Source organism: Leptosomus discolor, chromosome 19 (assembly GCF_034619465.1).
Source record: "Leptosomus discolor isolate bLepDis1 chromosome 19, bLepDis1.hap2, whole genome shotgun sequence".
Classification (NCBI taxonomy): Eukaryota; Metazoa; Chordata; class Aves; order Leptosomiformes; family Leptosomidae; genus Leptosomus; species Leptosomus discolor.
The window spans coordinates 12,798,147-12,825,876 of record NC_141409.1 but is presented as its reverse complement, the minus strand read 5'-3'; the positions used below and the strand labels follow the sequence as shown (position 1 = coordinate 12,825,876).

At 39.4% G+C, this 27,730-nt stretch overlaps 1 protein-coding gene across 2 annotated transcripts in view; it reads left to right on the top strand.

The window, feature by feature from the left end:
* DENND1A (DENN domain containing 1A) overlaps positions 1–27,730 on the top strand; it is a 208,088-nt gene that overhangs the window by 113,151 nt on the left and 67,207 nt on the right. For both annotated transcript variants that reach the window (XM_086475517.1, XM_086475515.1), the window contains exons 11-13: positions 4,091–4,136; positions 13,043–13,144; positions 20,585–20,710. In XM_086475517.1, coding sequence (XP_086331643.1) covers positions 4,091–4,136; positions 13,043–13,144; positions 20,585–20,710 — 274 coding nt within the window. The remainder of the gene's footprint in view (positions 1–4,090; positions 4,137–13,042; positions 13,145–20,584; positions 20,711–27,730) is intronic.

The following is a 27,730-nucleotide window of genomic DNA, read 5'->3' as shown; positions in this document are numbered from 1 at the left end:
GTTGTGGTTGTAAGAAGCCCCAGGAGTGGTGAAGTGTCAAGGAGCAGGCAAAGCCTGGTCTGAGGGGCAGTCTTTAATCTGTCATGGGTCCCAGAAAGATTAAAGATTGTGCAGAGTGTCCCTCCTGTTTATACAAGCATTGTGTCTTACTGAGGTTCACTTGAAAGTCTTGGAAATACGCATCGAGCTCGATAAAATATTAAAAACTGCTCGAGCATTTCATGTCTCAGGACCTGAATTGCAGTTAGGGAGAACTACTGTAGTGTGCTCTGAACGGGGACGAGGAGGTCCACGATGTGCCCTTGTACAGGATGGTAGCTGAGTATTTAGGTGATGGCATGTGATTAACAGATGATAAAGAAAAACAGTGATAAAAGCGGTTTATGAAGTCTGACATGTGCCTTCAACGTTTACTGTTAGGTGTGTTTCCTTTTCAGTCAGATTGAAGCGTGATGACGGAAGAATATAATCTCTCTGGTAGATTTGATTGGAAATATTTATACTTTTTATCAGAATTATATTTTACTGATGTTATTTATGATGTTTGCTTCATTAAACTTTTGGGAGTGTAAGGGAGCTATCATGGTGAGTTATCCTTAAAATATCGTCAGTTCTGACAAAGAAAATGGATCTTGATAAAATAGGTATTCAGATAATTTGATTTTTGTTATCCATGGAGAAAACACTTTATGGTCCACATTTGAGTGATGAACGGTAATGGTTGTTTTAAAAGCAGTTTTGAATAAACCAATGTGCACCTTCAAAAACCAGTTCTTCATGGATACGTCACAGATCTGCTTTTGTCTATGCCTGTCACCTTTCACACCAACTAAAACCTGCATTTATTTCCCTCGATTCTCTGCTGGGATGTTCGCAGATGCCTCCCATTTCTCATTCCTCTTTGATGTCTTTCAGTCCTTACACAAAATGGCTTTTGTGGATAAAAGTGAGTTAATTTCTTTTCACGTAGACCTATAACTTGGGGAATTCTTTGTTGGTCTTCAGACCTAATATGTTTCTAAATAGGGCGTGTTTCTTCTGCTTCTTATCTGAAACGTGGCCTTTCTTAGCCATCTGTGTAGCTCCAGGTGTCTTTGCCCAAGCTCTGACCATTCTGTGTTTTCCCTCTGACTTCTGGAAGCCAGGCGATTGCTTATACACGTTGAAAAAGTTCGTACAGGAATTATTTTCATTTTGTCAACCTTCTTCATGTACTTTCTGCTTTCCCCATCTTCTCTTCTGCATCAAACATGCTATTCATCTTCCGGAGCCCTTTGCAGTGTGTACCTTGTCTGCTGGTCATTCTCCGCACCAGTGCCATGTCCCGGTGCCCTGTGATCCAGTTTTCACTCATGTGTTAGTGTGTCTCAGAAATACCCAACTTTGTCTTTTGTGCTCTGCCTCATTCCCTAGTGGAAATCTCTGCAACTGTTTGCAAAACCAACACAAATATTTGCAAAACTAGCACATTAACAAATTACTGCTTCAAAGTTTCCTTTTTCATATCAATCAGCAAAACCTGAGCTATTTTTTCTGTCTGTGGGTGTGCTAAACCCACTCTTTGTAGTTCTCTAGTATCAAATTGTTCCTCCTGCTTTCTCCTGTCTGCCCAAGTGTATGCCTGGTACAGCCCATTAAACACCTGACTGGAGTCCTTTTAATGTTCAGTAATACAAGTTTAAAGAAATAACAGCTTTCAAACACTGCTAAAAGTCGGGTTACTGTAGCCTTTATGCAATCCCTGTAATAGTTTTATATGCTGCGTTGTCTTTACATGTAATGTCTGTCACTAGAAAGTTGGTAAGATGATTCATTGCATCCGAAGCTGAGCCATGTATCTTAAGCCATATCTTGCCAGTAAATCCTTAAAACCTTAGTGGAGGTGCGTGGTTTTAAGGGTTTAGGCATTCTTATTGTTCTTTTGTTGGTAAACTGGACGGTTGAAAGATGGACACGGTTCAGCTAATTAACTTTTACAGGTTCAGGTTTTCCTATGCTTGGTGACAGACTCTGCTGTTGGACACGTTAATAAATGGCTGGTTTTCTGGAGTACTGCACTCTTCCTGCTTCCTTTCATTACGTTAGCCAAGGTTCCACTAGATGAGACATTTGCAGTCTTAAGACTTCCTGCCGAGGTTCAGACTTTGTATTTTTGAGATTGAAGCTGTCGTGTTCATGAAACTACTTAATTAGAAACACATTCGTTTCAGTGCATACTGGAGGAGGCTTGAGCAGCACGGCCAGGCACACGGGGAAGTTGAGCATTTGTGCAGCTGGCAGCTAAACCAGTGGTTTATCCTTTCAATGTAAAATTCCTTGCTGCTGGAATGCGGCCATTGGAAATGAAGAGATGAGGGGGAAAGAGATGAGTGTTTGTTGCAAGTAAAGCGTGCAAAATGGCAAATACAAACACTCCTCAGCTGAGCAGCAATCCGTATGTGATAAGTGTGTGTCACGTTGTACGGTAAACATTTCTATGGCAGAAGGTGGATGTGTGTTGTGGTTCTCATCTGTGCTTTCCCAGGGAAGCAGAACCCTCAGGGCTTGTACCAAGTTGGTCTCTGGTTTCGCGGTCGCTCTGGGCTGTCTGTCGTAGGCGCTGTATCGGGTGAGGCTTGGGCAGGGTAGTCTTGCCGAGGCCGTTCTGAGCTGTAGTGTAATGTGGTCCGTGGCACTTCTGTGTTCTGCAGGTGGGCTTGTGAGGGGTTTCAAGTTGTATATTTAATGCCTTCAAAAAACCCCCACGCGTATTCATGTAGAATGTCTGATACAGAGGCTGTTTCCAGCTCTGCATCCAGCAGAGTAGCAGTTTTAGGGGTTATATTAATAAACATGATAAATATTAATCTGCATGTCAGTAAATATATTGTTTTAAAAGTATTTCTGATTAAAACGGGAAGCAGAGTGATTTTTGCTGGTCTGGTGTCTTGCAGTAGTTTTTTTCAGCACTCTACTCTTACTGAGCAGTAGGCACCAGCTTATAAAAGCAATATGGAAGATATTTTAATCTAAGGCAGTGCAGTGACATTTCTCTCATTTTTTTCATCTGAAATTGAAAATGAGCTCTTTGAGCTTCTGTATCCAAAATGAAATGAGGCTCTATTTTAAAAGTTGTGTCTGTCTGTGTGCTTTCCGTTTAACAGGCAGTATATGCCATATTTGCAATTAGCAGCTTTGGCACCCTCTTTGATGTGTTCTAATAAGCAGTGCAAATAGAAGCTTTCCCTGATCAGTTGAGTGGGAGTCCTGGAATAAGCTTAATATTAGAAATACTGTGTACACAAAGATACAACTTCCATTCAGTGTTCCTCTTGTGTTATCTGGTCCACATTAGTGTTTGCTAACATCTTGGTAGCAAGGATGGAAAAGATCAATCTTCCTTTTACATGTTAGTGTTCTGTTTGGTAACAGAGCTATCACACCTGTGCGTGAGGCTACGATTTGGCCGAAGAGCCTCTTGGTGGATTTAACTCTGGTGTTCTGAAGGGAATAATGGTATCAGCATATATCCCAGTAATTCTGGAGATTATCACAATCTTCAAAAGTAATTTTTATATTTTTCTTTTATAAATATAAGCATTTCAAGGTTTGTACGTAAAAAAATTAAAATATTTAAAATGTGTCTGGGCCTGTATTCAAAGGATTTAAGACTCGTAGTACTGGGTGATACTTATATGTTAAATTAATCACTTAACGCTACTACAGGATCAATTTTTCTAAAGAATACTCTTAGAAAAAGTCTGGGTATATTTTGGAAATTGCATAACGCGTTTTGTTTGTTTTTTAAAAAAGGACCCCAGTATTACAGATCTGTTTAATAGCTGTCCTTGCCTACCTGTCCTAACTTAGCCACTTCGGAATTCGGATGTCTTGAGAGGGTGTTACATAGTAAAAAAGTCTTTGAAATGTGAAATAAAGTTTTGTTCACGTGTGGTTTGTTTGTGTGTGTATATATATAAACATGAAAACATTTTTTAAGCAGAATCTAACCCAGTATCCCGGTATGTTCCCGTAGCTGATTTTCGAAGTCATATGTGCTAATCCAGTGCTATAAAATGTAAAGCTAGGTTTTTTTTTTTCCTCTTTGCAGTGCCCCAATGCCCTACCTCATTGGAATACATTTAAGTTTGATGGAGGTAAGTCTTTCTCACCAATTCTGTAACTATATATAGTTTTATGTTTTAGAGCCAGATTCTGCGAGCAATTATACATTCATTCATATGCATGAAAATGAAATAATCCTGTTAATTTGGGAGTGCTGAGAGAATTGAAATTAAGCATACGTGATGATGTTAAATCTTAAGGGAGTCTTGTCTGATACCCTGTACTCCTTGGGTGCACTTTCTGTTTGCAGTGCCGCAGTCGGTGACGAGCTCACGTTGTGATCCCTTCTCCATCCTGTTGCTTCACTTCATCAGTTTACTGCCGGAGTGTGACTCTGTATTCAGAAAGGCAGAGTCGATATTAAACCAAAATGTTGACAGTTACAGTTCTCTTTTAGGCTTTTGCAGACAGATTGTAATTTTTTTAATGTTCAAAAGATCTGAAAAGAAGGAACTTGCTGTTAATGTTAACACAAAGCTGGCAGAAAACCAGCCTCACAGAAAGCTTCACATATAAACAATTCAGAGTAATTCGTGTGACTTTTTAAAATCTCTAAAAGTGGAAATAGCACATTTGCGTTTGCTTCCAGTACTGGTGAAATAGTTGATGACTTTCCTCAAAAGTATCTGGAGGACAACGTAAGCTGTTAATTTAGATCCCTGTGAAAATCCTCGTCCTTATTAATTGTGCCCCTTTGCACAGGAAGTCTGAACAACGTGCGCGTGCTCCGTGTGGGCAGAGGTGCTCCTGCCCAGAAAGCGTTGCCTCCTTGGAGGCTCTTAAATTAACGGGTAGGACCTGCAAATGCCCTCGACAGTGAATTGGCCCATGTCCCTGGTTTAGGTATCTGTGTTTGGAAATTTTAGTGTTTAGGATACAAAACAATTTACAAAGCTGAGTTTTACATCATATAAAGTAATGCATATTACTAGGAAATTTGTTCTTATATTGTCCATAAAAACGTGTAATTTCTCTAGAAATCTTGATTAAACGTATTCTTTCACTAGGGCATATGCATGTAATAACAATCCTCTATGTCTTTGTGTGTTAAAACTTAGTGTGCTGTGCAACTTCCCCCTTTTTCCAGTGTTAATGTGAAGTAGTTTCAGAAGTCACTTTTTTCATGAGAAGCTAGATGGAATATGCAGGACCTCTTTTTTTCTTTTCTTTTTTTTTTTTTTCCTTACAATCCTGGGTACAGATGATTTTTTTTATGCCCTTTATATTGCTAAATAAAGTACAGAGTTGCAGTACAATGTGTTAGTGAATAAGCAATTATTTTAAAAGTCAACATGTTCATTTGTTTGCACATCATATGCTTATGTTAGAGGAGTTTCTGGTGATCACCCTTGAATGCTGCATAGAGAGGACCGAAGAAAGAGTCTAGTGTATATTTTTCCATATTGATCAGCACACTTTCTGCCCCATTTCTGCACCAGGTAGTCATTGACGTGCTTATTACGATATCTATCTGTAGGAAGAGACCTGGTAGAGGAGGGGATAATATCTCAATACAGATATTTGTCAGCTTTCCCAAATTTTTTTTTCTCACAGAGCGCTACATGGTTAGCCTGGCAATGGGTATAAAAAAAAATTTAATAATTATACTTCAGAGCTGCTTTGCATGATGTCTCACTCCTGCCTTGCTCATAACCATCACCTCTTCCTTTGTCTCCGTTTTTCAGATTGCAGGGCTCTGTAGGCCTTCCAAACTCCATCTGTAAAAGCTCAGAAAAAGGAGTTGTTCTTGGAGAAGCCAATTTTCATCCATTTTAGTAACTTGTGAAAAAATCTGTTTAGTACTAAATCCAGTATGGCTTTTGAATAGCCGGAGATTCTGGAACACAGACGCACTTTGGCAAAGTACAGTTATTCAAAGTGCCTTGAAATAAATTAAATAAATAAAACAAACTGTCTTCTCTCCTCCCTCTGCTCTTAAGGATGAATTGAATACTTCCAGATAGAAATGCATCTTCCAGCTAACTGTGCTTTTTCCACTGAAAAAATAAAGTAAAATCACTCAGTGGGCTAGTCTGTCTGTCTGTCTGGCAAGTACTGCGTGATTTCTCTGTGCCTTGGGCAAAGGAAAGGTGACATTTGTCAAATGAGCTAGGCAGTTACTAGTTTACCCCTTTGCCTGTTTTTGATGCTGAAAGCTTACCCTCTTTGTCTTTTTCGTCATATGTAGGTGTAAAATTGTGGGGTTTTTTTGTTAGAATAGCAACTTAGTAGCCACAGCAATTTTTTTCTCATGATCTAGCTAGCAGTTGATTTTTAGAAACACACAATGTATTCATTTTTCCATATCAAAATAATTTTATAAACTACAACTAAAAACTACTGTCATTATTCAATATTCATTTTTTCTTTGAATGCTGAAATTTCAGCAAATAGATCTTCAAAAGTGTTTTGCTAATCCACGTGTTCTAGTTCCAGGATAAGGGATTAATTCCCCAGTCTTCTGTTCAAGTGAGGACAGGTGGACTCTTTATCTGCTGTAGAGCCCCATGGGAGTAATTGCATGGATGGGCTCACGGTTCTGCTCCAGCAGCTCCAACTGCAGAATTTGTCATTGCTGCGTAAATGTTAGTGGAAGCCTAAACTTGTGCAGAGAAAGCTGTAGGGTAAAGGGGAAGTGAGTTCGGAATGTAAGAGAAAAATAAAATAAAATTTCTAGCTTTAGTGTTTTTTCTGTGGGTTTTTGCTTATCCCTATCTTGGAATGGGTCCTCTGGAAGAACTACAGCAGAAATGTGAATGACTTTAAAGAAAAATAAATACACCCTCTCTCTCACCTTGAAAGATTTGTTTCAAACCATTTTGTATCTTAAAGTTAGTTTGCAGTTTCGCGTGTTACATGGGGTCTCTGTAGAAGAAGCAGTTATTTTAATGGAAAATGACAAATTTTTCTTATGATTAAAATATCAAGCCTATCCATTGACTGTTAAATCTAATTTGCTGTGACTGAAATGTTCTCCAGTGAGATAAGATAATCTCCTGTTATAGGTCAGAGGGCTCCAACTGATTTATGAGCGAAAATGGTAGAAAATATAGAGCTGTGTTTTGTGCTCTTATTTTTCAGCTTTTCTATCATCACCTAGTTAGTCATTCTTTATAAGATTTCCATTTAGCAATCCATAAAGTGACTTCAAAGAAGGCTAAAAGTTTATAAGCTGTTGGATAAGCAAGGCTGGAGCTATCACATGAATAATGGAACATGCTTACGGAACTAATTGAATTCATATTAGATGAAGATAAGTACTTAGTACTGATAAATAATGAGATAGGAAAATGAAACTCTATCAAATGAACACATCCCTTTCATAATCTTGTTTTATTTTCTACCTGCGTGCTGCATGCTATTTTACTGTTCAAATTATATTAAATTGACCTTTGTGTTAGAAGTGGTGTCAAACTTAGCTGGCAGCCTTTTACATTTTGTCATAATCAATGATTGTTTCAGCAACTGTTTCTGTAGGAAAGGTTATTAGTGTGATGGCGCTGATGGAAGAGGAATGCCCTTGACCTAGTAGACTACCTATTGGAATTTGGGCCCATGTGGTTGTGATTAACCAGTGGGGATAGTTCTGGTTTGCTGTCAGATGCTGAGCTGCCAGCAGTGTGCTCTTCTCTGCCAGGCTTTGGTCGTTTGAATAATGCCCGCCCTTTCATGGTCTACTCGGGGCACAAAACCAACCTTCAGAGTTAAAGTTAATGAGAAAAGTATTTCTTATACTTTTTTTTTTTTAATATTCCAGTCACTCAAGGACTTGATCTGGGACTCCAGATTTTTAATTCTTGCAAGACTATCCAGAATGAGTTTGTGTGTGAACCTTCACATTGCATTTGTCAGAATGATCTTCTAACGTTTTTCCGAAGCATAAAGGACGGTTGTGCCCATAGTAAAACCCGCATGAGCAGCTTCTGTTTTACTTTAACCTGGTATGAGTAAATATGTTCATGTTAGGAAGAGGGTTCACTAAAATTCATGCTGTGTTTAATATGGTCGGACGCAGCAGCTGATCCCACGTAACGTCAGTAGTCTGTTCCTTAGGCAGAGGTGAGTGGAGGGCTGTGTGTTCCGTCCTCTGATCCCCACACATGTACTCTGGAGGCACTTTTTGGTATATTTACCTGGTGTTTTTCAGGTAGGCGTGAGGATGCTGTGTTTGTGATCCACTCCGATAACAGGCCAGTTAGCATGCAGGGAGTCTGAGCTAACGAACTCTGAGGAACGGGCTACGTCAGCTTGGGCTTAGTCCTGACAGTGCCACGTGGTTTCCTGTTGCTGCAGAAGACACCCTGAGAATTCACTGACCACTGGCATCTTCCAGTGGTAGTGTTAATTGTAAACCATATTTTTTGACTGGGATGAAGATTAATATTTAGCTTTTCCCATCCATTTATAATTTGTAAATCACTGCCTTTTCAAGCTGTAACTGAAGAAGTGTAGCTCTTCTACAGGGTTTAAATGAAGGGGTTATATATAAACTGAAATCCAGGTCTTAAAAAATTACATGTAATTTAGTCACTCACAAATACCATAAATATGGCTGTACGTGGCTTCAGGAGTATTGATAAAAATGCATTTAAAAATATGACAGATTACTTATAGAATTGTCTTTCAGCCAATTACTGGAAAAATGAAAATAATAACTGTGTTTTAATAAGAGATTCTGTGTGAGGGGTAGGTTTTAAGGCAGACAAGTACTGCAGTACCAAGTAGACTCACCGGTAAGGGGAGAAGGTTTTTCCTCTGTTGTACAATAGCGTTAGACCAGCACTAGTGGGGTTTGTCACTCAGTTGGCAACAGCTGCTTGTGATAAGGATCTGGAGCATCACCTGTACAGGATCAGGGTCCCCCACGTCAGGGGTGGGAGATGGGCGGAAGAGTGGGAGATGCACAGGAGGGGGCAGCAGCCCACCTGCTGGGCCCAGATCAAAGGGCTGGGAGGTCAGGGGGCACATCCAGCTTAACCAGATTTGTCTGTTGAATAGCTATTTCAGATTGTAAATCTAAGGGTGATTTCATTAAGTCCTTCTGGCTGCTGTTGGGGCATGAAATAATAAAATTTTATATCCGTTGCCTTTCCTGCTTCTGGCAGCCAGATTGACACATTGTTGTCTGCAGTGTTGTGGTGTTTTTCTTAAGAAAATAAATGGAAACTATTAACTAAGTAGAGACAAGTCATTAAGCAAATGGATTTTAGACTTCCTGTGAATCATACTTTCATAATAAATTCAAGTATAATGTACAAATGAGCTACTAGGAATGTTAGTTTTTGTTAAGAGTTTTACCTTTCCAAAGGAATTGGTGGAAGGTACATTTTCTTTTTTCTGTTACAACATTTTGTAATAAGTTTATCACACTTGTGTCTGGTTATGAAACCTCACGATCAACTTGGTTTCTGTTTTGGCACCAATTTACATGCAGTTATGCAAACTTGGTTTTGGGGAGGGAGGAGAGTGGTGGTGGTGGTTTGTTGGTTGTTGGTTGGTTTGGGGTTTTTTTTAAAAAAATAACCATTTAATAAAATTGTCCACCTGAAAGAAGTTTAACTTAGGATTTTTTTATGGTAGAAAATGCAAAACCTGCCAACTGCAGACAGTGATAATAAAATAATATTTAGTATAAACTGATGTTAGTATTATTGATGAATATTGCTGCTAGCATGAGTGAGACAGAGGAGCACCCCATAATACTTCTATTAGAATATAGTTTCTCAGTGTTTTTGCAAACTTAAGACATTTAAATTGCTTCAAGTGTTTGGCTGCTTGTGAGCAGGACAGATGCACTAAATGCTGCTTATTTACTGACCTGGTGTTTAAGGCCCCCTGGAGTTTGTTTGAAAAGTTAAGAGATTTTCACAGTAAAGGTGCAATTTCTGAAATTTAAAGTGCTCTTTTCACCAGGAGATAAGTTCTCTCTGATTAAGTCGGTAATTCTTACTAAGCCATGTTTATAGAGGCCATAAACAATGGGTTCAGTGTGCTTGTTAAACCAGCTTTCCATACCTCTCCACTCTTTTTAAAAGAGACGTTTAAAATAAACGGCAGGTGTAGAAGTTAGTTTGATTTGATCGTTTTTAGATGATTAATTATGGCTACAAGGACCTTGGTAAGGATGGTTGAGAAGGGTTTGCAGTAGTGATAGGTGATGCACATTTTCACTGAATCATTTCTTTTGACTCAGCAGATCCCTAGTCTGTAGTGAAATGAGATAAGGAAGCTATAACGTTCATAGCTCCTCTTGTTTTTTGCTTCTCCACTTTTTTTTTTCAGCAAAATATGGACATACTGAATATAACCCATTGTGTTTAACAGGTATCCCTTTATTTGTAAAATTTTGCTTGATATTCAGGAAGTTGTGAAATACAGAACGTGACTGACTGTGGCTTAGTGGCTGTCCCTTCGTATTTTGAGAAAATTACAACATGCAAACGGGACCTGTGAGAGTGGTCTACATGTAGCTGCGATTCATAGAGCCCGGTGGGATTCAATGTGAGAAATGCAGTTGGATGCTGGGAATTCTTACTAAAATTCCAACAAGAGAGTCAATACTTTTATTTCCAGGTCAGATGGGCTGATAGGTGCTACGTTTGCTGAAAGACCCATGTGATTATTTGACAAAAGGCCTTCCTTATAACTATCTGATAATACCTTTATCAAAGATTATAGTGAAATAAAAGGTGATAAAACCAGATAAGGATTAAGATGAACTGGTCAGTCTGCATTTCTCTAGGATAAGCCACAATTGAACCATTGAAAAATTGTATTTTTTCCAATGCATTGCAAGACAGATGCTGTAAATCAAGTTAGTCTCCAGTGTTTTATTAAACTTGAGGGTTTGTCTCCAGGGAAATCCACCATCTTAATACAAGTATTAAGGTAAGGTTGTGCTCTTCGCGATGTAAAGGTGTAGCACAGCAGAGTGTCATAGTAGCCTTCCTCTCAGATACAGTTATTTCTGGGCCATGTGTGGAGATGATGACGTTGATCAGCATTTATAGTCCTTGCACCATGAGCAACATCCTTTTGTCCTGTACTCCTTGGCAGTTGCCCGCTTGTCACAAGCCTATTCCTTGCTACAGAAAACCCCAACGTTTTGCTGAAGGGAAGGTGCAGATTCGTCACCAGAGTTACAAAAACACCCATTGATAAGCTCAAGCACACGTTTGTTGCTTCTTTGGCAAGAATCAAGAGAAGGTTTTAATTCCTTCTGTCTTGTCCTACTAGCACTCAATTTTGACAAGCTTCTGGCTTTGGTTAAGTTCGTTGCAAGACCTTTTTGTTGGAGCTTTTTAGACTCCTCTGAGTATAAGTGAGATTTTTAATTTTCTGAAACAGGAAGGAGCAAATCAGTTTGTCTGGTGCTTCCGGACTCCTAGAAGGAGCAAGACTCCTGGATTGCTTTAGAGTTTATCAGATGCAGCCAACAGAGTTGACCTTTGGTTCCTGAAATGGAGAGGAAAGTACCTGGTTTGTCATGCAGTACTTGTGCTTTTTATATAGAAGGCATTAAATGTGATATTCTTCCATTTAAGTTAAAGAAATTTCTCATGGAAGACCTAAACTTAAATGTCTACAAAGTGTTTTTTATAGTTGCCGGCTTCCCCCCCACCCCCACTAAGTACACAGCAGTTTTCTTTATAGACAGAGGACTGAGCCTTGAAAACTGAAGGTAATTATTTAGATGCCTAAGGCTCAACTTTGCCATTGTTTTAGAGCTTTGATTTGTTTCTTTTAAAGGAAACAATTCCCCCCACCCTGCAAAACCTTAATTAAAAATTGAGTATGTTTTTGTTCATTTTCCTTTTCAGTAACTTGCATTTGGTCCTATGTATAGGTATGTAGGTACTTAGATTTGTTTACAGTATCACCGGGAAATTTCCTTAATTGCCATATTCTATAGTTCCACTTTTTCTGATTTCAAATTCTCAAAGCTTTGTTTGAAGAGGGTTTAAATATGTATGATTAGTCAGTCAAAAAAAAAAAAAAAAAAGAAAGATTCAATGTTAGTGGAAAAAGTGTTAAAATAAATATTTAAATGGTGCTGTTTCATATCAGTGATTCATTTACTGTTGTTTAAGCAGGGAAATAAAGTCTGACAGTGTTTAAATTTGCTTAGATCACCAATACCTTTAGACACTTAAAGTCAAAGGTACTGATGATTGTTCTTTTGAGAAATAGGTTATGCTTTTCTTTTGTCTGTCCGTGTGCTGTTACGGATGATGTTAACACTCAAACTAGATTAGAGACGTTTCTTTCTCTCGGTTAATGGGAACAGGATAAAAACTTCAGACTCGCTGACCATTAAGAGACCAGGATATGGTGGAGTTATTTTTCTTTTCGCTTTTTTCCATTTTCATTATTGATTTATTAACTTCTGGTAGTGTCCATTTTACTTAAACACAGTTGTAAACTGGTCTCTATTGGAGTTCCAAAATTCAACCTGGAATTTGGAAACCAGTTCCCATCCCTAACTTACTGCAACTCTTAACTCCTAGAAAAGCCACTATTTATTGTTATTGTTATTAAAAAATTTCTAAATACAAAAAGATAGGGTTGAAATCTTTACTCAGCCAGAAACTGAAATGTGCAAACAGGATACCAGAATTAAGGCAAACATTAGCAGAGGTGCTTGGAAGAAATCTTTGTTTGAATAATGACAAACAGTAACTCCCTGGTTTCAAAAATTTCGGTGTGCACCACGTTAAGAACTTCCCTCTGCAAACTGAAGGTTAATTTTTCAGCACTGGAAAATGTGAGTAAAGAAAACACATGATGACAGAAAGACAGGAATGTTGTTGTTTTTAAAATGCTTGAAGTTTTGTATTGCCATGATGTTATGCCATCAGTTGTGCCCTTTATGCATAAAATTTGACTCTTCGTAATTATATTTTCCTTTCCCTTTTTTGTTGAATTTTCTCTTATTTAGAAAGTAAGAAGCATGGCCCTGGAAGATGTAGTGATTCTTAATGTAGACACCAACACACTGGAAACCCCTTTTGACGACCTTCAGAGCCTTCCTAATGATGTGGTATGTATGAAATGATTTATCCAACTATTCCATTACTTAAAAGTGTGAATCCTTTTGACCTGTTCGGATTGTAACTGAGGCATCTCGTTGTGTCACTCTTCGTTATTAGAAATAAACGGCTTTACCTCAATCCTTTCCTCTTTTGAAGGGTTAAGTAATGTTTGTTTGAACATGTGCAGACACATTTTTAAGCCTAAAGAAAATAGATGCTCACATGAGCTAGAAATGCTGCAGCAACCCAGCTTCAGTTTTGGAATGGCAAGAACGGGTTTCAGGTCCCCTAAAGAGTTAGTCTTCTATGGGCAGAAAAGACAAATGAAAACCATGCAGGTTATGGTGCATCTGAACAGGAAACAAAAATTTAAACTTCTTCATGGTGTGAAAAAGTGCTGCTATTTTAAATCATCTTTGTCCATTCCAATAGGAAAAAAAAATATCTTGCCTTTTTAGATAACTTTTGTTTCCAAATGAAATTGGGTGGGGGGGTGGGGGGGTGGGGTGTGTTTTCTGTGACTTCTTCCAGGTAAGCTTTAATGAACTCTGTGCATTTTGTGTCCTGAGTTGGGATATCAAATGGACTACTTAATGGTCACTTCTAGCACTGCTCAGTGCATATGATTCAGAACTTTCTTTCTCATTCAAACTTTTTATTGGTTATTAATTTATTTTTTAATAACTTGATAGAAGTGTTATATGAATACTTGATCTTTTCATTTAATGGGATGAGAATACATCCAGCTTGCTACTTGCTGCTGTAATCATCTTCACTAAGGAAGCTGAGAGGGAAGAGCAGTAAAGTGAGTAAGAGTGTAAGAAGCTATTTTTAAGTCAGAGGGTGACTGTTTAGGAGAAAACGGCAGGAGAAAAATCTGGATTTCTTCTACTAGTTCAAAATATTGTGCTGACAGTTAGATCTATACCTTTTTATGTGTAGTTGAGAAATAAAATTGATATGCAGGGAGCTCAATATAAGCTGGTCTGTTTGAGGAAAAACTCAAGTAATGGTGAATACCCAGTGCCTCCTACTGTGACTTCCCGTCACTTCACTGTGATCTGTGGTGTGATCCATTCTTCGAAAACAGGGAGCTCTGGATGAGAAGTCCATCTTGATTGTGAACATTTTGGCTTTAGTCAAGCATTTAGTCTATAAAAGTTACTTCCATGAATTTTTCTGGCTTTATATAGTTTTTCATTTTGATTTCACTCCCAGCATCCAAATCTGCCAGCTGGGCATCACTCGTGCCATTATCCACAACCCGGGAATGACAGACTTGTGAATTTAATGGAATTATGTAAGGAATGTCTGGATACAGTGAGTGCGGGGCCTCAAACATGTATATGATTTGTCAACAATCAAGTATTATATTAGATTTTATGAGACTTCATTAAAGGAGCTGTTGTAGGCGCACTGTAGAACATCAGAAGAGACTTCGCCAATAAACACAAAACTTCAAGCTTTGGAATGTAATAAATTTTAAGAGACTTCCTTCCTTTCATTATTTACTTTTACTTCACTTTTATAACAGTAGAGAGTTGCATTTTATTAGTTGAAATTTCTTGATTCAGTTTTCCACAGGTCTATTTAAAAGCTACATTTTATCTTGGAGGATGTTTGGAGCATAGCAGAGGAAGTGCTGCCAGCAAATTCAATTAACTGGCATGGCTCACAAAGAGCGTACATGGTGTATTTTTTTTCACAACTGCTATATAAATACAGCTGGGATTAATATTTGTCGCAACAAAGCCTTAACTTGAATTGTGCTGCATTGTGTAATTAATGTTTGGGATCAGTGTTTATGTCTTATTTAGCTTTGTTTCATTATTTTAGTTACCTAGATAATGAAGTATTCTCCTCTAGGTCTTTTCCTTTCCTTCAGACTGCTTAATATTTGGCTTTGACCACTAGAGAGCAGCTGCTCTTCTTTGCAAGAATTGAATTTCTGTCAGTTCTTTCATGCATCATGTGTTTGGAACTGTAAGTGGATCAAGTTGTTCATCTCAGCAGGGAGACTCTAAAGCCAATCCATTATACTTTTTTTTTTTTTACTTTTTTTTCCCTTTTGCTTCCCTGGGAGGTTAGGGAGATTCTGGGAGTGTCTCTCCCCACTGGTCTCAGTCTAAATAGATGCATTTATGATCTGAGAAACTACAAATGTCTTCAGCAGTATCATGATCATAGATGGCTGTTATGGCAAAGCATTCTGCCAGTTTTGCTACTTAATGTGAACAGCGAGCAATTCATGCGCTCCTGAATAGACACAAAATTTACTTTGCTAAATTAAATCTATGTATATTGAACAGTGAGGAAAAGCATCTTCAGTGTGATGCATTCACCACCGGGTAATTAATCCAGAACAGCTTTTTTAGTCAAGTAAATGAGGTCCTATGATTATTTTAGGGCTTCAGGTAGTGAGCTGTGCTTGAGTTTCATGGTAGTGATGTTGCTACCTAAAGCGTTGATTCTTGGGACTCTAGAATGAACTGTTCTTTAATCTTTTAGTCCTAGGATCCAGTCGAACATAGGCTACAGTGAAATGTCTTTCCAGTTAACATTTGTGTGGAAGGAGATGGATAGTGTTGAGACAGTTCCAGCAGAATGACATTGAGTCATTTTTTTGCCCCGGGTTGCCTCAGCAGTACTTGTGAGCAGTCAGGCTTCCTGAACCGTTCCGGTCAGGGCCCTGGAAATCAAGGTGTGTGCTCCTGCGTTACCGATGAACTGTTTGAAATGTGAATAACTGTCCCTCCTTCACCTTCTGCTTCTGATGTGTTGCTGAAGATCTGGCAGCATGAGAACGCCCTGGGAAGTTACTTCCCTTTTAAAATAGTCGATATTAAAAAAAGAGATTTATTAAGGACTGTGATTACAATAAGTGCATCTGCTGCTGACAAGTCTCCTACACCACCGTCTGTGTTGCAAGGAATAGCAAAGAGGGGGTAGTAATTTTTTTTTTATGCAACCCTTATGGATTTTTCATGTATTTCCAAATAAGTGTCATCTTCTAGTCTTAGTTGTAGTCAGAGCTTCACATTACAAGGAATAAAGCATAAGCTCGCTCTGTCAACTTGTAGTTTTTATTAAATGAAGCCTGATGCAATGCGGTGTGCTGCGCCAAAGAGATCTCGCATATCTGATGGCTGTGAGAGTATTGTAAATTTGCACTAGCCTATGAGTATCGTGGGCTGTCAGTAATTTCGTTGTCTGTGCTGCTGCTGCCCATTCATTAGCAGTTACCACAAGTAGGAAGCCTAGGTTTTCACTTAGTGGGAAATTAACTGCTTTCAGGACAGCAAGAAGTGCTAAACTACAGCTCTATAGCAGAACCATTTTCTTAAAGGTGAATCCATTTTTATTTCTTCCACTGTGTTTGCAATAGAATGTTTCTTGCTTTATTCATGTTGACAACTGAAAAGCCTTGGACCTAATTAAAAGAATTTCCACTAGCACCTTTACTGAACCATTTCATTATGCTGCATTGCACAGATTGCATTTTGAAACATGGTGATAGTTTAAATCTGACCTTTAAACCTGAACTGCCAGAAGTATAAAAATCTTCTTTAAAAACACTCTCAGGGTAGACTGCATGTATATGTGTCTGTTTGGCTAGAAATAATCTTCATATTGAGTGGTCACAGTCTTACTTTTTATTAAAGTATTACTGCCTCTTTAGGCAGGAAACAATCCTAATTCTGCTAGTATAAATTACTTTGTCTTATGTACTAATTTATTCCAGAGAAACACGAGTTATTTTTTTTTCTTGCTTCTTAGTCTCTTTAAATATGCTGTTGTTAACATTTTCTTTTTTAAAAAACTATGATGTGCCTATTGCAATAATCCTGATTGAAAGAGTAAAAGTGTACGTATGTGAAATAGTCATCCCACAGTGTTGGATTTAGTCTGCAAAGAGAGCAAATGAACTGAAAGCTTAAGGAATTGGCAAAATACCTATCAATATTGTGCTTCTATACCAAACAGGAGCTGAAACAGAGAAAGGCCGTGACTACCCTTCTGAACTTTTAGTTTGGTGTAAAACAAAGCATAGAGCCTTTTCTTTCTATATAGATAGCAAGTTTTTTGTCTTCACGTGAATGCTTAAAGAAAACCACTTCTAAAAATGTTTGAGATGGATTCGGAAGTTACTCAGAGCTATGGACCTTTTGTTGCACTTTTAAGAACTGCCTTCAGATGATTTACAGAAGTTCATAAAGGAAATAAACACGTACTTCATCCCTACAACATCAGACCCCTTCAAGCATGGAGAAGTGTGCTGTTTGGGTTTGAAAATCTGATGGAGCTTCTACATTTTGAGAATAACAGAGCTCCTTGAGAGACATTATCTCCATGAATAGGAGTGAGCTTATTTTATGGGCATGATAGACTAAATCTGTTATCGTGTATCATGTTAATACGTGCTTATGGGCTCGTTAATGCGTGGATCATTGGCGTTAGCCACAGCACTTAGCTTTATAAACGATGCTGGATGCGCTCTTGATTATTTCTGTTATACTAAATAACTGTAATGAAATTCTTTCTGCAACAGAATCTGCAGGAAATTTAAAAGGAAATGTCTTTGCAACTGTTTTGGTAAACACAAATGTTAGTAAACATCTAGTTTTAAAAGAAGAAAAAGTAGCACACAGTATGGATTATGTATTTAACACCTATATAGCAAGAGGAGGAGTCCCTTCCCTGCCCTCCCCAAATCTAAGACTACTGGAGGAGGAAGTGAGGGATGTGTGTACAGAAGGGATAAAACTGAGCACTCAAGAACAGTTTTTCAGTAAAATCAGCTTGCCATTTGCTGCTAAGGCAGGCTGGTAGCAAAACCCTGAGGCAGAAAAAGCTCAACTCATCTGGTAGGATTTTGGAGATATGGATGAGGCCAGAATAAGCTTTTGTTATGAGCTGGAGGATGAGGGGAAGGACTTGAAAGTTAATTGGAACGCTTGAACCACCGGGTTATATTTTATAAGGTATTATTCATACTCTCAGAAAACGCAGTTATGTTCTCTACAACAGAGTCTGCTTACTCTAAAAATAATCTTCCTATAATGTTCCTTATAGTGTGAAGTATATAGAGCTGCCCCAATGGAGTTTTTCAGGATAGCATTTGAAAAAGGAAGATTTGCTAGTTATTGATAAATTATTTCTGTTAACTTCATAATATGGAGATTTGTGGCATTGTTCATTTTCTTCTGCAAAGTGAGATGACTAGGGATGTCCTGGCTTTCTGCTCTCCTTCTTTCCTGTCTTGTGCGTAAGGTATCACATCAAACTCTGGTTTTGCACGTGACATGACCGCATCCTCTAAAAGTGCTAGTTGAATTTCCTTCAAGAATCAGTGTGCGGATTGTTGGTTTTGTGTTGCTGTGTGTTGTGTGAGATCTGTCTCAAAACCTGAGCTTGTCCTGGTTCTGTCTGCAACACCAAAAAATTGCTACTGACATAGCTATTTGTTAATGATTTAACGTAACTGATAACCACTGCAGCACAGGCACAGCAAGCTTGATGTTAATCTCTGAAAGATTTTTTTATCTCCTTTCCCAGCTTGTGTTTGGGAAAGGAAAACACTGTCACTAACAATAATACGTACACACACAACCTTACCTCACTAGTTACTGAGCTGTATGCACTCGAAAAGAGGCATCAAACTAAGTCACAACCTTCTTGTATGTATGGGAAATTTTGAAGCACAGAGAACCAGTAATGGATAATCCTCTAAAACTTTAGCACTTGGTGTACACAGAAAACAAAGACTATTCGTGTAACCCGGGTCATGGCAGTTTTAACTCCGCCTGCATGGAAATGTGGTTGGCTGATATTTGCTGGGTTGTGGTCGGTAAGTGTCTCTGCGTAAATGGTAATGAGGACGCCCAGGGCTGCGTTGGCCCAAAGTGCAGCTCTGTGAATCCTGAGGTAATTAAGCACCTCCACAGTGGAAGGGAGAGGGCGGTGGGGGTTAGGAGAGGAGCTGTCCTGCGCACAGGTGGTTTAGATCTCTTGAGAAACAGGAAGAGAAAAAACCAAAACAAAACAAAACCCGAGTAGACAGAATGTCCTTGTTAATTTGAGACTTTTGGAAAACGGTGGGGTTTGTTTTCTGGATTGTGTGGGGTGTTGGTGGCGAGGCGTTGGCAGGGAGGCCACAGGGCCGCCATGAGGAGAGGCTGGGGCAGGACATGGCCTGGTCCAGCTGGTTCCCGCCGGTTCCAGCCGGTTCCCGCTGGGCGCAGCAGAGCCCTCAGCTGTGAGGAGAGGCTGGGGCAGGACATGGCCTGGTCCAGCCGGTTCCCGCCGGTTCCAGCCGGTTCCCGCCGGGCGCAGCAGAGCCCTCAGCTGTGAGGAGAGGCCGGGGTAGGACATGGCCTGGTCCAGCCGGTTCCCGCCGGTTCCAGCCGGTTCCCGCTGGGCGCAGCAGAGCCCTCAGCTGTGAGGAGAGGCCGGGGCAGGACATGGCCTGGTCCAGCCGGTTCCAGAACAGTGGAATGCCGCACGGCAGAGCAAGGAGCAGGTAAAAGCGTGGGGAGGAAGGACCGTCAGAGAGGAGCTGTTAGGACTGACCCCGAGCCCTGTTGCCATTGCCCTGCGCTACTCGGGGAGGAGGGAATGGAGTGGGGAGTTGAGCTGGGGGAAGGCAAGGGGCAGAGGGAAGGTGTTTGACTTTCTGTCTTTGTTTCTCACCATCCAAATCTTACCTTAATTGGCAAGAAATTAAATGAATTTTCCTAAGTTGAGTCTGTTTTGCCCATGATGCTAATTGGCAAGTGATCTCCCTGTCTTCATCTCAGCCCACGAGCTGCTTCTTCATGTTTTCTCCCCGAGTCCTGCTGAGGAGGGGGAGAGAGGGAGCGGCTGGGTGGGTGTCTGGGAGCCAGCCAAGGAACCCACCAGTGGCATAAATAAAACTTTAATTTTGTTATTTTCCATTAAGTCTCTGAAATACAAGGGCATTTAGCCTTAAAAGAAAAAAACAACTTGTATTCGTGGCAAACAAATTCTTCAGACCTACAGAATTTGTTCTTGGCCTTGGTAGTGATGGATGGCCTGCTTATGGAGAACAGCTTCTCTATTAGTCTGATGTTTGAATTAATTTAGCTGAAATTCTTTCATGGATTGTAATAAAGAACAACACGGAACTTCATGGACTACATTTAAAAGAGTACTCAACAGCATGTTAACGGCGGATTTTAAGTAGGAGGGAAGGTTGAAATTAAGCTTTTATTTTCCTGTTGGTTTCTGAATAGAATCCAGCCATATCTTAGAGAAGCAAAACAGCTTGAAAAGTAATGCTTTTGGAACTGAAAAATTCAACTCTGAATTCACAACGTCACTTTTTGACATAACTGCTGCTGTGGTTAGCACACTTTTCATTTACTGTCCCCTAAAGTGTTAAGCTTTGTTTGTGATATGAGTGATCTATACCCGTTGTGTGATTTCAGGTTTCTGCACTGAAGAACAGACTGAAGAAAGTCTCTACAACCACTGGAGACGGTGTTGCAAGAGCGTTTCTAAAAGCACAAGCATCTTTCTTTGGGAGCTACAGAAATGCCTTGAAAATTGAACCTGTAAGTAGGAAATTAGTAGGCATAAGATGTAAGTCTGCAGCTTTAGTGGGGAAAAAAAATAGCAAGAATTCAAAGTCTAGTGTAACCTACTGCTAGTAAGGTCAGCATTGTGGTTCTTTGGCTGACTGGTACGGAAAACAGTGTTCCAGTCTCCTAAAAAGAAACAGGCACAACCACCATGATGAATGACACAGCACAAACCTTCTTATGGAAAGGTATGGATGTCGCTTGGTGTTGAAGACAGTTAAGTTAGAAGAGAGATGATAAAAAAAGTATGAATTAATGATTATAGGAGGCTAATGCAGGGTTGACCGTTTTGTCTCACTGCTAAACCTGGGTATTCATTGTATTATTTTTAAAGGTAGTAAAAGGTAAGCTTTTTACACAATATATGCTTAACTGTGAAATGTGCACATTTATGGAATCATGGAGTTTAGGAACATACATGGTAAAGAAATTGTGCTTTTACAAAAATATGAAGAATGTCTGGAGTTGTAACTGTTGACGATAAGTATTCTGTTAGGGAGTTCAATCTCTCGCTTCTGGTTCAGAAGGTAATCTGTATTCAGCGATGATTAAGTGCATTCTGAGTGGGGGAAGGATTTTTCTGTATGTGATCTCGGGTTTTATTGCTTCTAGTGAGGCATCTGATCCTGGCTTACTGCAAGTAGCTTCATGGACTTCAGTAACATATTTCCACATGTTTTGTGACACTCTGGTTTTGCTACTGTGTACGTGGGGAGTTCCTTTTAAAGTGTGTACGTTTTGCTGGTAGACAAAGTAAATAGTAAGAGGAACATTCAGGTATAATTCATGAGGTATGCCCCACAAATATGGGGGATGAAAAGTACTAACTGCAGAGTGATCCACAGAGTAGTTCCAAAATATTCTGCGTTCCCTGTTTCTGAAGTGGCGTAAACAAACATGTGCAAGTCGAATGCAGCGATAAATCTCAGCGTGGTGTTCACGGGCTCATTTGAAGTACTGTTGTTTAGACCTATGGCTGCTTAACAAGAAGATCTTTGTAGAGGACAATGTACTTTTGTCCTAATACCTTCTTCTCTCATCTGCAAGCATTTGGAGGCAGAACGGAGCATTGGTGGTAGCAATGGAGAGTTTGAATACCACTGGGAGATGCTAAGATGAGTTCTGAGTGTAAGTTGGGAGGCTAAATGAGTGGAGTGAGAATGAAGGCTTACTAGTTGAGGTGTTGTATTTTTGTGTTCTCCTGCTCTGTGAAGATCAATGAAGAGATCTGGCATGCAGACAAGTAATAAATCTAATTTTAGTCATGATGTTAAAGGAAAAGACGAGAAGTTGGGCTATAGGCATAGTGTTTCTTGAGGTTGAGGATATTTCAGTAGCTAAAGTCTCTTCAGTGCTGTAGTTTGTCTTGTATTTTTAAAGCCAGAAGGAAAAAATAGCTCAGTCTGAATTTTAAACAGTCCAGTTATCACCATCAAATAAGCAACAATTCATATTCGGGGTTCAAATATGACTTCTGAAGTCAGCATGAGTCCTTCCACATCTTACTGGGGGAATCCATGTGTTGTCTGTGCAGAAAAAATAGATTGTATTGACTTGTGTATATATGTCTGGGTGTAAGAATTGGGCTTTTAAAGTATCTAAAGTGAAATAAAGAGAGGTATTTAAAGTACTGTCCATATAAATAACAAAAGTGAAGCCAGCAAGGCACTCTGGCCATAAGGTTCCTTTATCCGTGTCGGGGAGACACTGACTTCCCTTCATCCATGTAGGCTTCCTTATTCTCCAGTGCTCCTCCCAGTAGTTGCCAGGCAACTCTGGGAATATTGGTGTATGCTTTGCCTGGATGTGTGTGTGAGATTAACTAGTTAAGGGATTTATGAAGAAAAATAAAAATTTAAATTGTTTTTCTGGAAATACCATCTGGTATTTTGAAGGCTGAATGTTAAAGATGAACATTCGAAATGAGTTGACAACGGCACACCCCTACAAAGTGTGACTTTGAGGGACAGCTAACCTGAGGAAGTAGAAGAAATTGTTTGGTTTGCTTATTTCATCAAAGAAAACTTGTACACATAATTGCACAAATATGTCATAAAATCCAATTTTAATAATCAGGAAGTGGAAATTTTCAGGGCTTTCTTTCCCAAGTCCTTTTATAATTAAAATTTAATTTCTGATTATGCCTTTTGGTATTAAGATTTAGATAAAGAAAACTTGCAAGTGTTTTATGTGCTGAACATGTCAGAGTCCAACGAGCTACATTCGGTTTCACGTTTTGCCAGAGACATCCTGTGGGGTATCGGACAGGTCACACAGCTGCTCTGCACTTCACTTATGGTTTAGAATGTGCCAACAATAAATGCGGTTACTGAGAGACTCTTGTTGCCTTTAGGAACATCACACTTAAAAATTAGTTCAAAACCATTGGAAAACCTGATCATGAGAAGATGCAGCGGAACTCCAAGCAGTAGTGTGTAATGTGTAAAACAATTAGGGAATCGACTTGCTAAGTTCACAAAAGGAAATGGGATTGTGCTTTGATAACAAAGCGTTGTAGCTGGCAATTAGTAAGGCATCTTGTAATTTAAAGCCCTGTGTTTCTCTGTCGTGCTGTACTTCGAAAGCTGCACTTGAAACAGTTTTCTTTATTCTCATGTAATCCCCTCTTTACCCAGCAGTTGTGTTCATCGTTACTTCCTGTCAGCTGCTCAGCTCCGTTTGCTGGGCCTGTGGATTACGTGCTAACAAGTGCTCAAAGTGGTTGCGATGCACATCTTCTCATATAAATATGGGGTGATGGGAGCTTCGTGTTGAACAGTGGAAGAATATTAAAGTGTATGCAGCAACTCTTTGATTGTTCTCCACTGGTGTATCAGAATCCACAAAGAGCACAGTGGCTGTCATAGTTTGCTTTCAAATTTTAATGACTGTTTGGAAAAAATAATTTTGAAACTGTTACTGGTGTAACAGTTGCAAATAGAATAATTTCGCTGTGTCTGAGACAGCAGAAAAGCAAATAGAAGAAATAGCTTCTAGGAAAGGAAAGTATTTTCAAATACCTCCATTGCATTTTTTTCTCTTTATCGCCTTCACATGCCATAAATATGGGCATAAGCAATACCAAACATGATGTGGTTCTTTGCATTTGCTGTCCCGTAACTCGAGACATCTGACTGTTCATTTAAAATCATTGGTATTTAGGAAATAAATTCAAAGATTCAGCAGCTTTTCCTCCTTTCGTATTTTTTGTCTTATAAGACAATTTAATTTCATAGACCATCTCATCTGGTATGAGTTGACTTTTCGGGATAAATGTTGCGAAGCTTTTTTGTCGTTGTTCTGTGTAGGCCCAGAATGTGTCACAGAGCAGACATTAAATTCACATGAACGTAAGCGCAGCAAGAGCTCTGACTCTGGAAGCTTTTACTCTAAAGTATGGGGTTGTGTAATGTACACACGAACCAGTGCACCAAGAATGGGTGAGTTACTGTTGCCGTAAACTTGCTAAGGTCTTCAGTAACTTTTGCATGAAAAAACATATCCAGATCATAGAGTCTGCAAGTCTAATCATACGGTTTATGTAGCAAAGTTATTTTTATGCTTCAGTTATGTTTCCTACTGTGTACATGTGTTTTCTGTAGTTGTGTTAAGGCGGATTTTAAGTATGGGAGAGTATCCATCACACGTGATGTACTTGGAGCCTCCGCACACCTCTGCTGCTATTAAGCACAGTAAAACACACGAGAAGCAGTGTGCTTACGTGGCTGTATTGAGGCAGTTTGTTATCTTTATGAATATGACTTAAATTTCGAACAGTGACACCAATGTGAGCATTTTGTTCACTTGAATGACTTTTAAATTCCGGATTTTTTGCAAAGGGAATGTTTTTATCATCTTCTAAATATTTAATTCACAAAAATAGGTCATCTTCAACAGAAACAGCTGCGTAATTACGATGTGTGTGTAAAGGTGGTTTGTAGTACTTTCTAAGTTTTGTGTATATTGGTAATTGAGGGGGGAACGAGACTCAAGTTTTCTGTGTCAAAGGCATTGGCTGTGCACTTTCTTCTGCTGACACCTAGTGGGTAGAGCCAACATTTAATTGGTTTTCTTTCACAGACAATCTTGGTTAAGAAACAAACCCCCAACCCCTGCGAATAAAGGTAAGCTCCCAGTGTAGGCTGACCGACAGCAGTGGCATGTCGGGTGTGACACGGTACGATTGTGGGGTCCAGGCTGTGGTGCTAGCACAGCTAGCCTAAGCCATCTGACTGCTGCTTCACTGAGCTTGGGTACGGTAGTTTAACAGCAGGCTTCAAGTTTGACACACAGTTCTCTCAAATGACAGGCTTTCTGTCTGTTCTCTGCATACGTGGTCACTCCAGTGAGCTTTGCAAGGGAACCGTGTGTGCTCAGTGCGACATTTGCTAGCCTGGCAGATTTGAAAATCTTGTCTGCTTGCGCTTTGCTTTAAAATCTGTATGTTCTGAGCAGATATTTCTGTTTCCACACCTTGGTTCTTTTCGTCTGTTTTTCATTGCTATAAATCCATCCCTGGGGGTATTTAAAAGACGTGTAGACGTGGTGCTCAGGGACACGGTTGAGTGGTGGACTTGGCAGTGCTGGGTTAGCGGTTGGACTCAGTGATCTTAAAGGTCTTTTCCAACCTAAACGATTCTGTGAAATATATTGTGAGGTGAAAATTTCTGCACTTATTTTTCTTTTGCAGTGCTGCTAATTTTTGTATGGATAATTAAGGGAGGGTAATTTTAACATTCATAACCCAAATAGGTATCATATCTACCTGCTCCTGCAGGTAGTTTTCTCTTTTAACTTTGCTGTTTTGCATTGATCACTTCTTATATACAGGCACTGTAACATTTGGTGTCTCTTTCACGACATGGTGTACGTGGTATACTGAGGTGAGAGGTACATGTAATGCAACGTGAGCTGAAGTAGCCTGGTTTATTTCTGAAACACCACTGGAGAGACGTGGCTGTGCATGAGATTCTGGTGCTTGTTTGGTTTTGAATCAAGATCTCCTGGTTTGTTTTTAAAAGGCTGACTTAGTTGTTATGAATTTATTTATCTAGTTATTAAAGTGATGAACTTGGCATTCTTTGAAAAATGGTTTCCTGTGTGTATTGTCATATTACCAAAATCTAGACCTTTCTGTCATTTATAAAATCCACGTAAACCTGATTTTGGTGGATTATGAATATGCTAGATATTAATAATTTCCGTATTTTATACTGGATTTATACAGTTGCAGCACCTGTGAGTATTTCCAGTATGTGCCAGTCTGGGGCAATAGCACCTCTGATTTGTGGCGACGTCTCTGAGGAGGTGACACAATTAATGTAGTTGCATTACTTGTACCAAGAGCTACATTCCTTATTACTTGGCTCCTACTGTCTTCTTGAGATCGCCCAGCAAAATCTTTCATTGCTTTGCCCTCCTTGAGAGGCCTTTCTCTCTGTGAGTGAACTGGATGTGACAGTGCCGTGATCTCTGTCCACTGCTAGGGGAGTGTTGCTGGTTACTTGCTAAATATCAAATTTTGCACTGCTTCTAAACAAAGTAAATCTCAAAATAGTCGGGGGAGAGGGCAAAGGGAGCTGTGATGGTATTAAAAGTGTAGTTAAAATGTTTCTGAGAACATTTTGAAATCAATGTCAAAGTGAAAATAAAACCCTTTCTTTTTATCATCTTATTATTGATTAATTGTTTATTGAGGAATTTTCTTTAAATTCTTTTTTTTTTAATTGAAAATTTGCTTTCAGTCCTGGAAAGGCATGGCCAGTAACTTTCACTGTTTGCAGATTCCTTGAAAATAGCGTTGGTGTGGATAATTTATGATTAACTTTAATTGCTCTGAATTGATTTGCTTTAAATTTAACTTGAATATTCTTTAGATGCCTCCACTGCAGAGTAAGTGGAAAACCTCGGAGGCAGAGTCAATGTACTTTTCTACTTCCCCGCTTCCCATCCACTTCCATTGGTGAAGTTACTTGCTAGTTTGTGGACAGCAATGTGTTTAAGACAAAAACATTTTCTAATCTTAATATGAAACTATTTATTGAAACTCCTGTATGTATTATATATTTTCCAGTTTTCAAGCTGCTTTAGCTGAACTGGATGTATGTATATTCGCTTGTATGTGTACATTGCTGCCTTAGGTCTGGTTTCCTGTCAAAGCCTGATAGCTTATATTTGGATTCTAAGTGAAGAAATAACATACTGCCATTTTTCATAATTGCTACTTTGATACATATTTTCTCTTAATATGTTGCAATTTGAGCAATGTTGGGGAAAAAACCCATTGTGAATGGGAGGAAATAAAAAATTAACTTTTTTTTTCAACATAACATTCAATTCAACATAAGGAGATAATGTAATAAATAAGCCTTTTCAGTTTGTGGTTTCGTCCTGGTTCTGAAACCGTATAGGGACGTCCGGGGCAAGAGTGGGACATTACACTTTCATAAGGGGTGTCTAATGAAAAAAGATGTCTCCTCTGTTGTATTTCCAACTTTTTTTTTCTTGAAAAAAGTGAAAAACTTTTCTGCCATCATGCAGGAGTGTAAAGACATTTCTGGAGAATTGTTTTATCCGCTTGTTCTCTTTTCACACTTCCTGTTGCCCGTTCTGATAACATTAGCATTCGTTTGGTTATCCGTGCTGCGGTGTGCCTGTACCTCCTGGAGACACTGGTGTTGACCGCTGCGCGCTCCTGGCCCGCGAGTCCGCCGGTGGCTGCAGGGGACGCAGCCTGCCTGTTCCCACGTGCATCCAGCGCCAGCGCTCAGTCTGTAAGGAGGGAGCACAAGGATGCTCTCCTGTTCTTTTTCCCAACACGGTGTTGGTGCAAAGGTCTTGCAGTGCAATGTACTTTAGATGTGTTGCTGCCTTACATATTGTTAGTAGGTACTAGTTCTGAATCCACCCTCGTTAGGAATTCCTTCCTCAGCATCTGGGCCGCTGTATTGTAGTGCCATGGTGTGGATCTTCCCATACACTTGGTCATGCTAT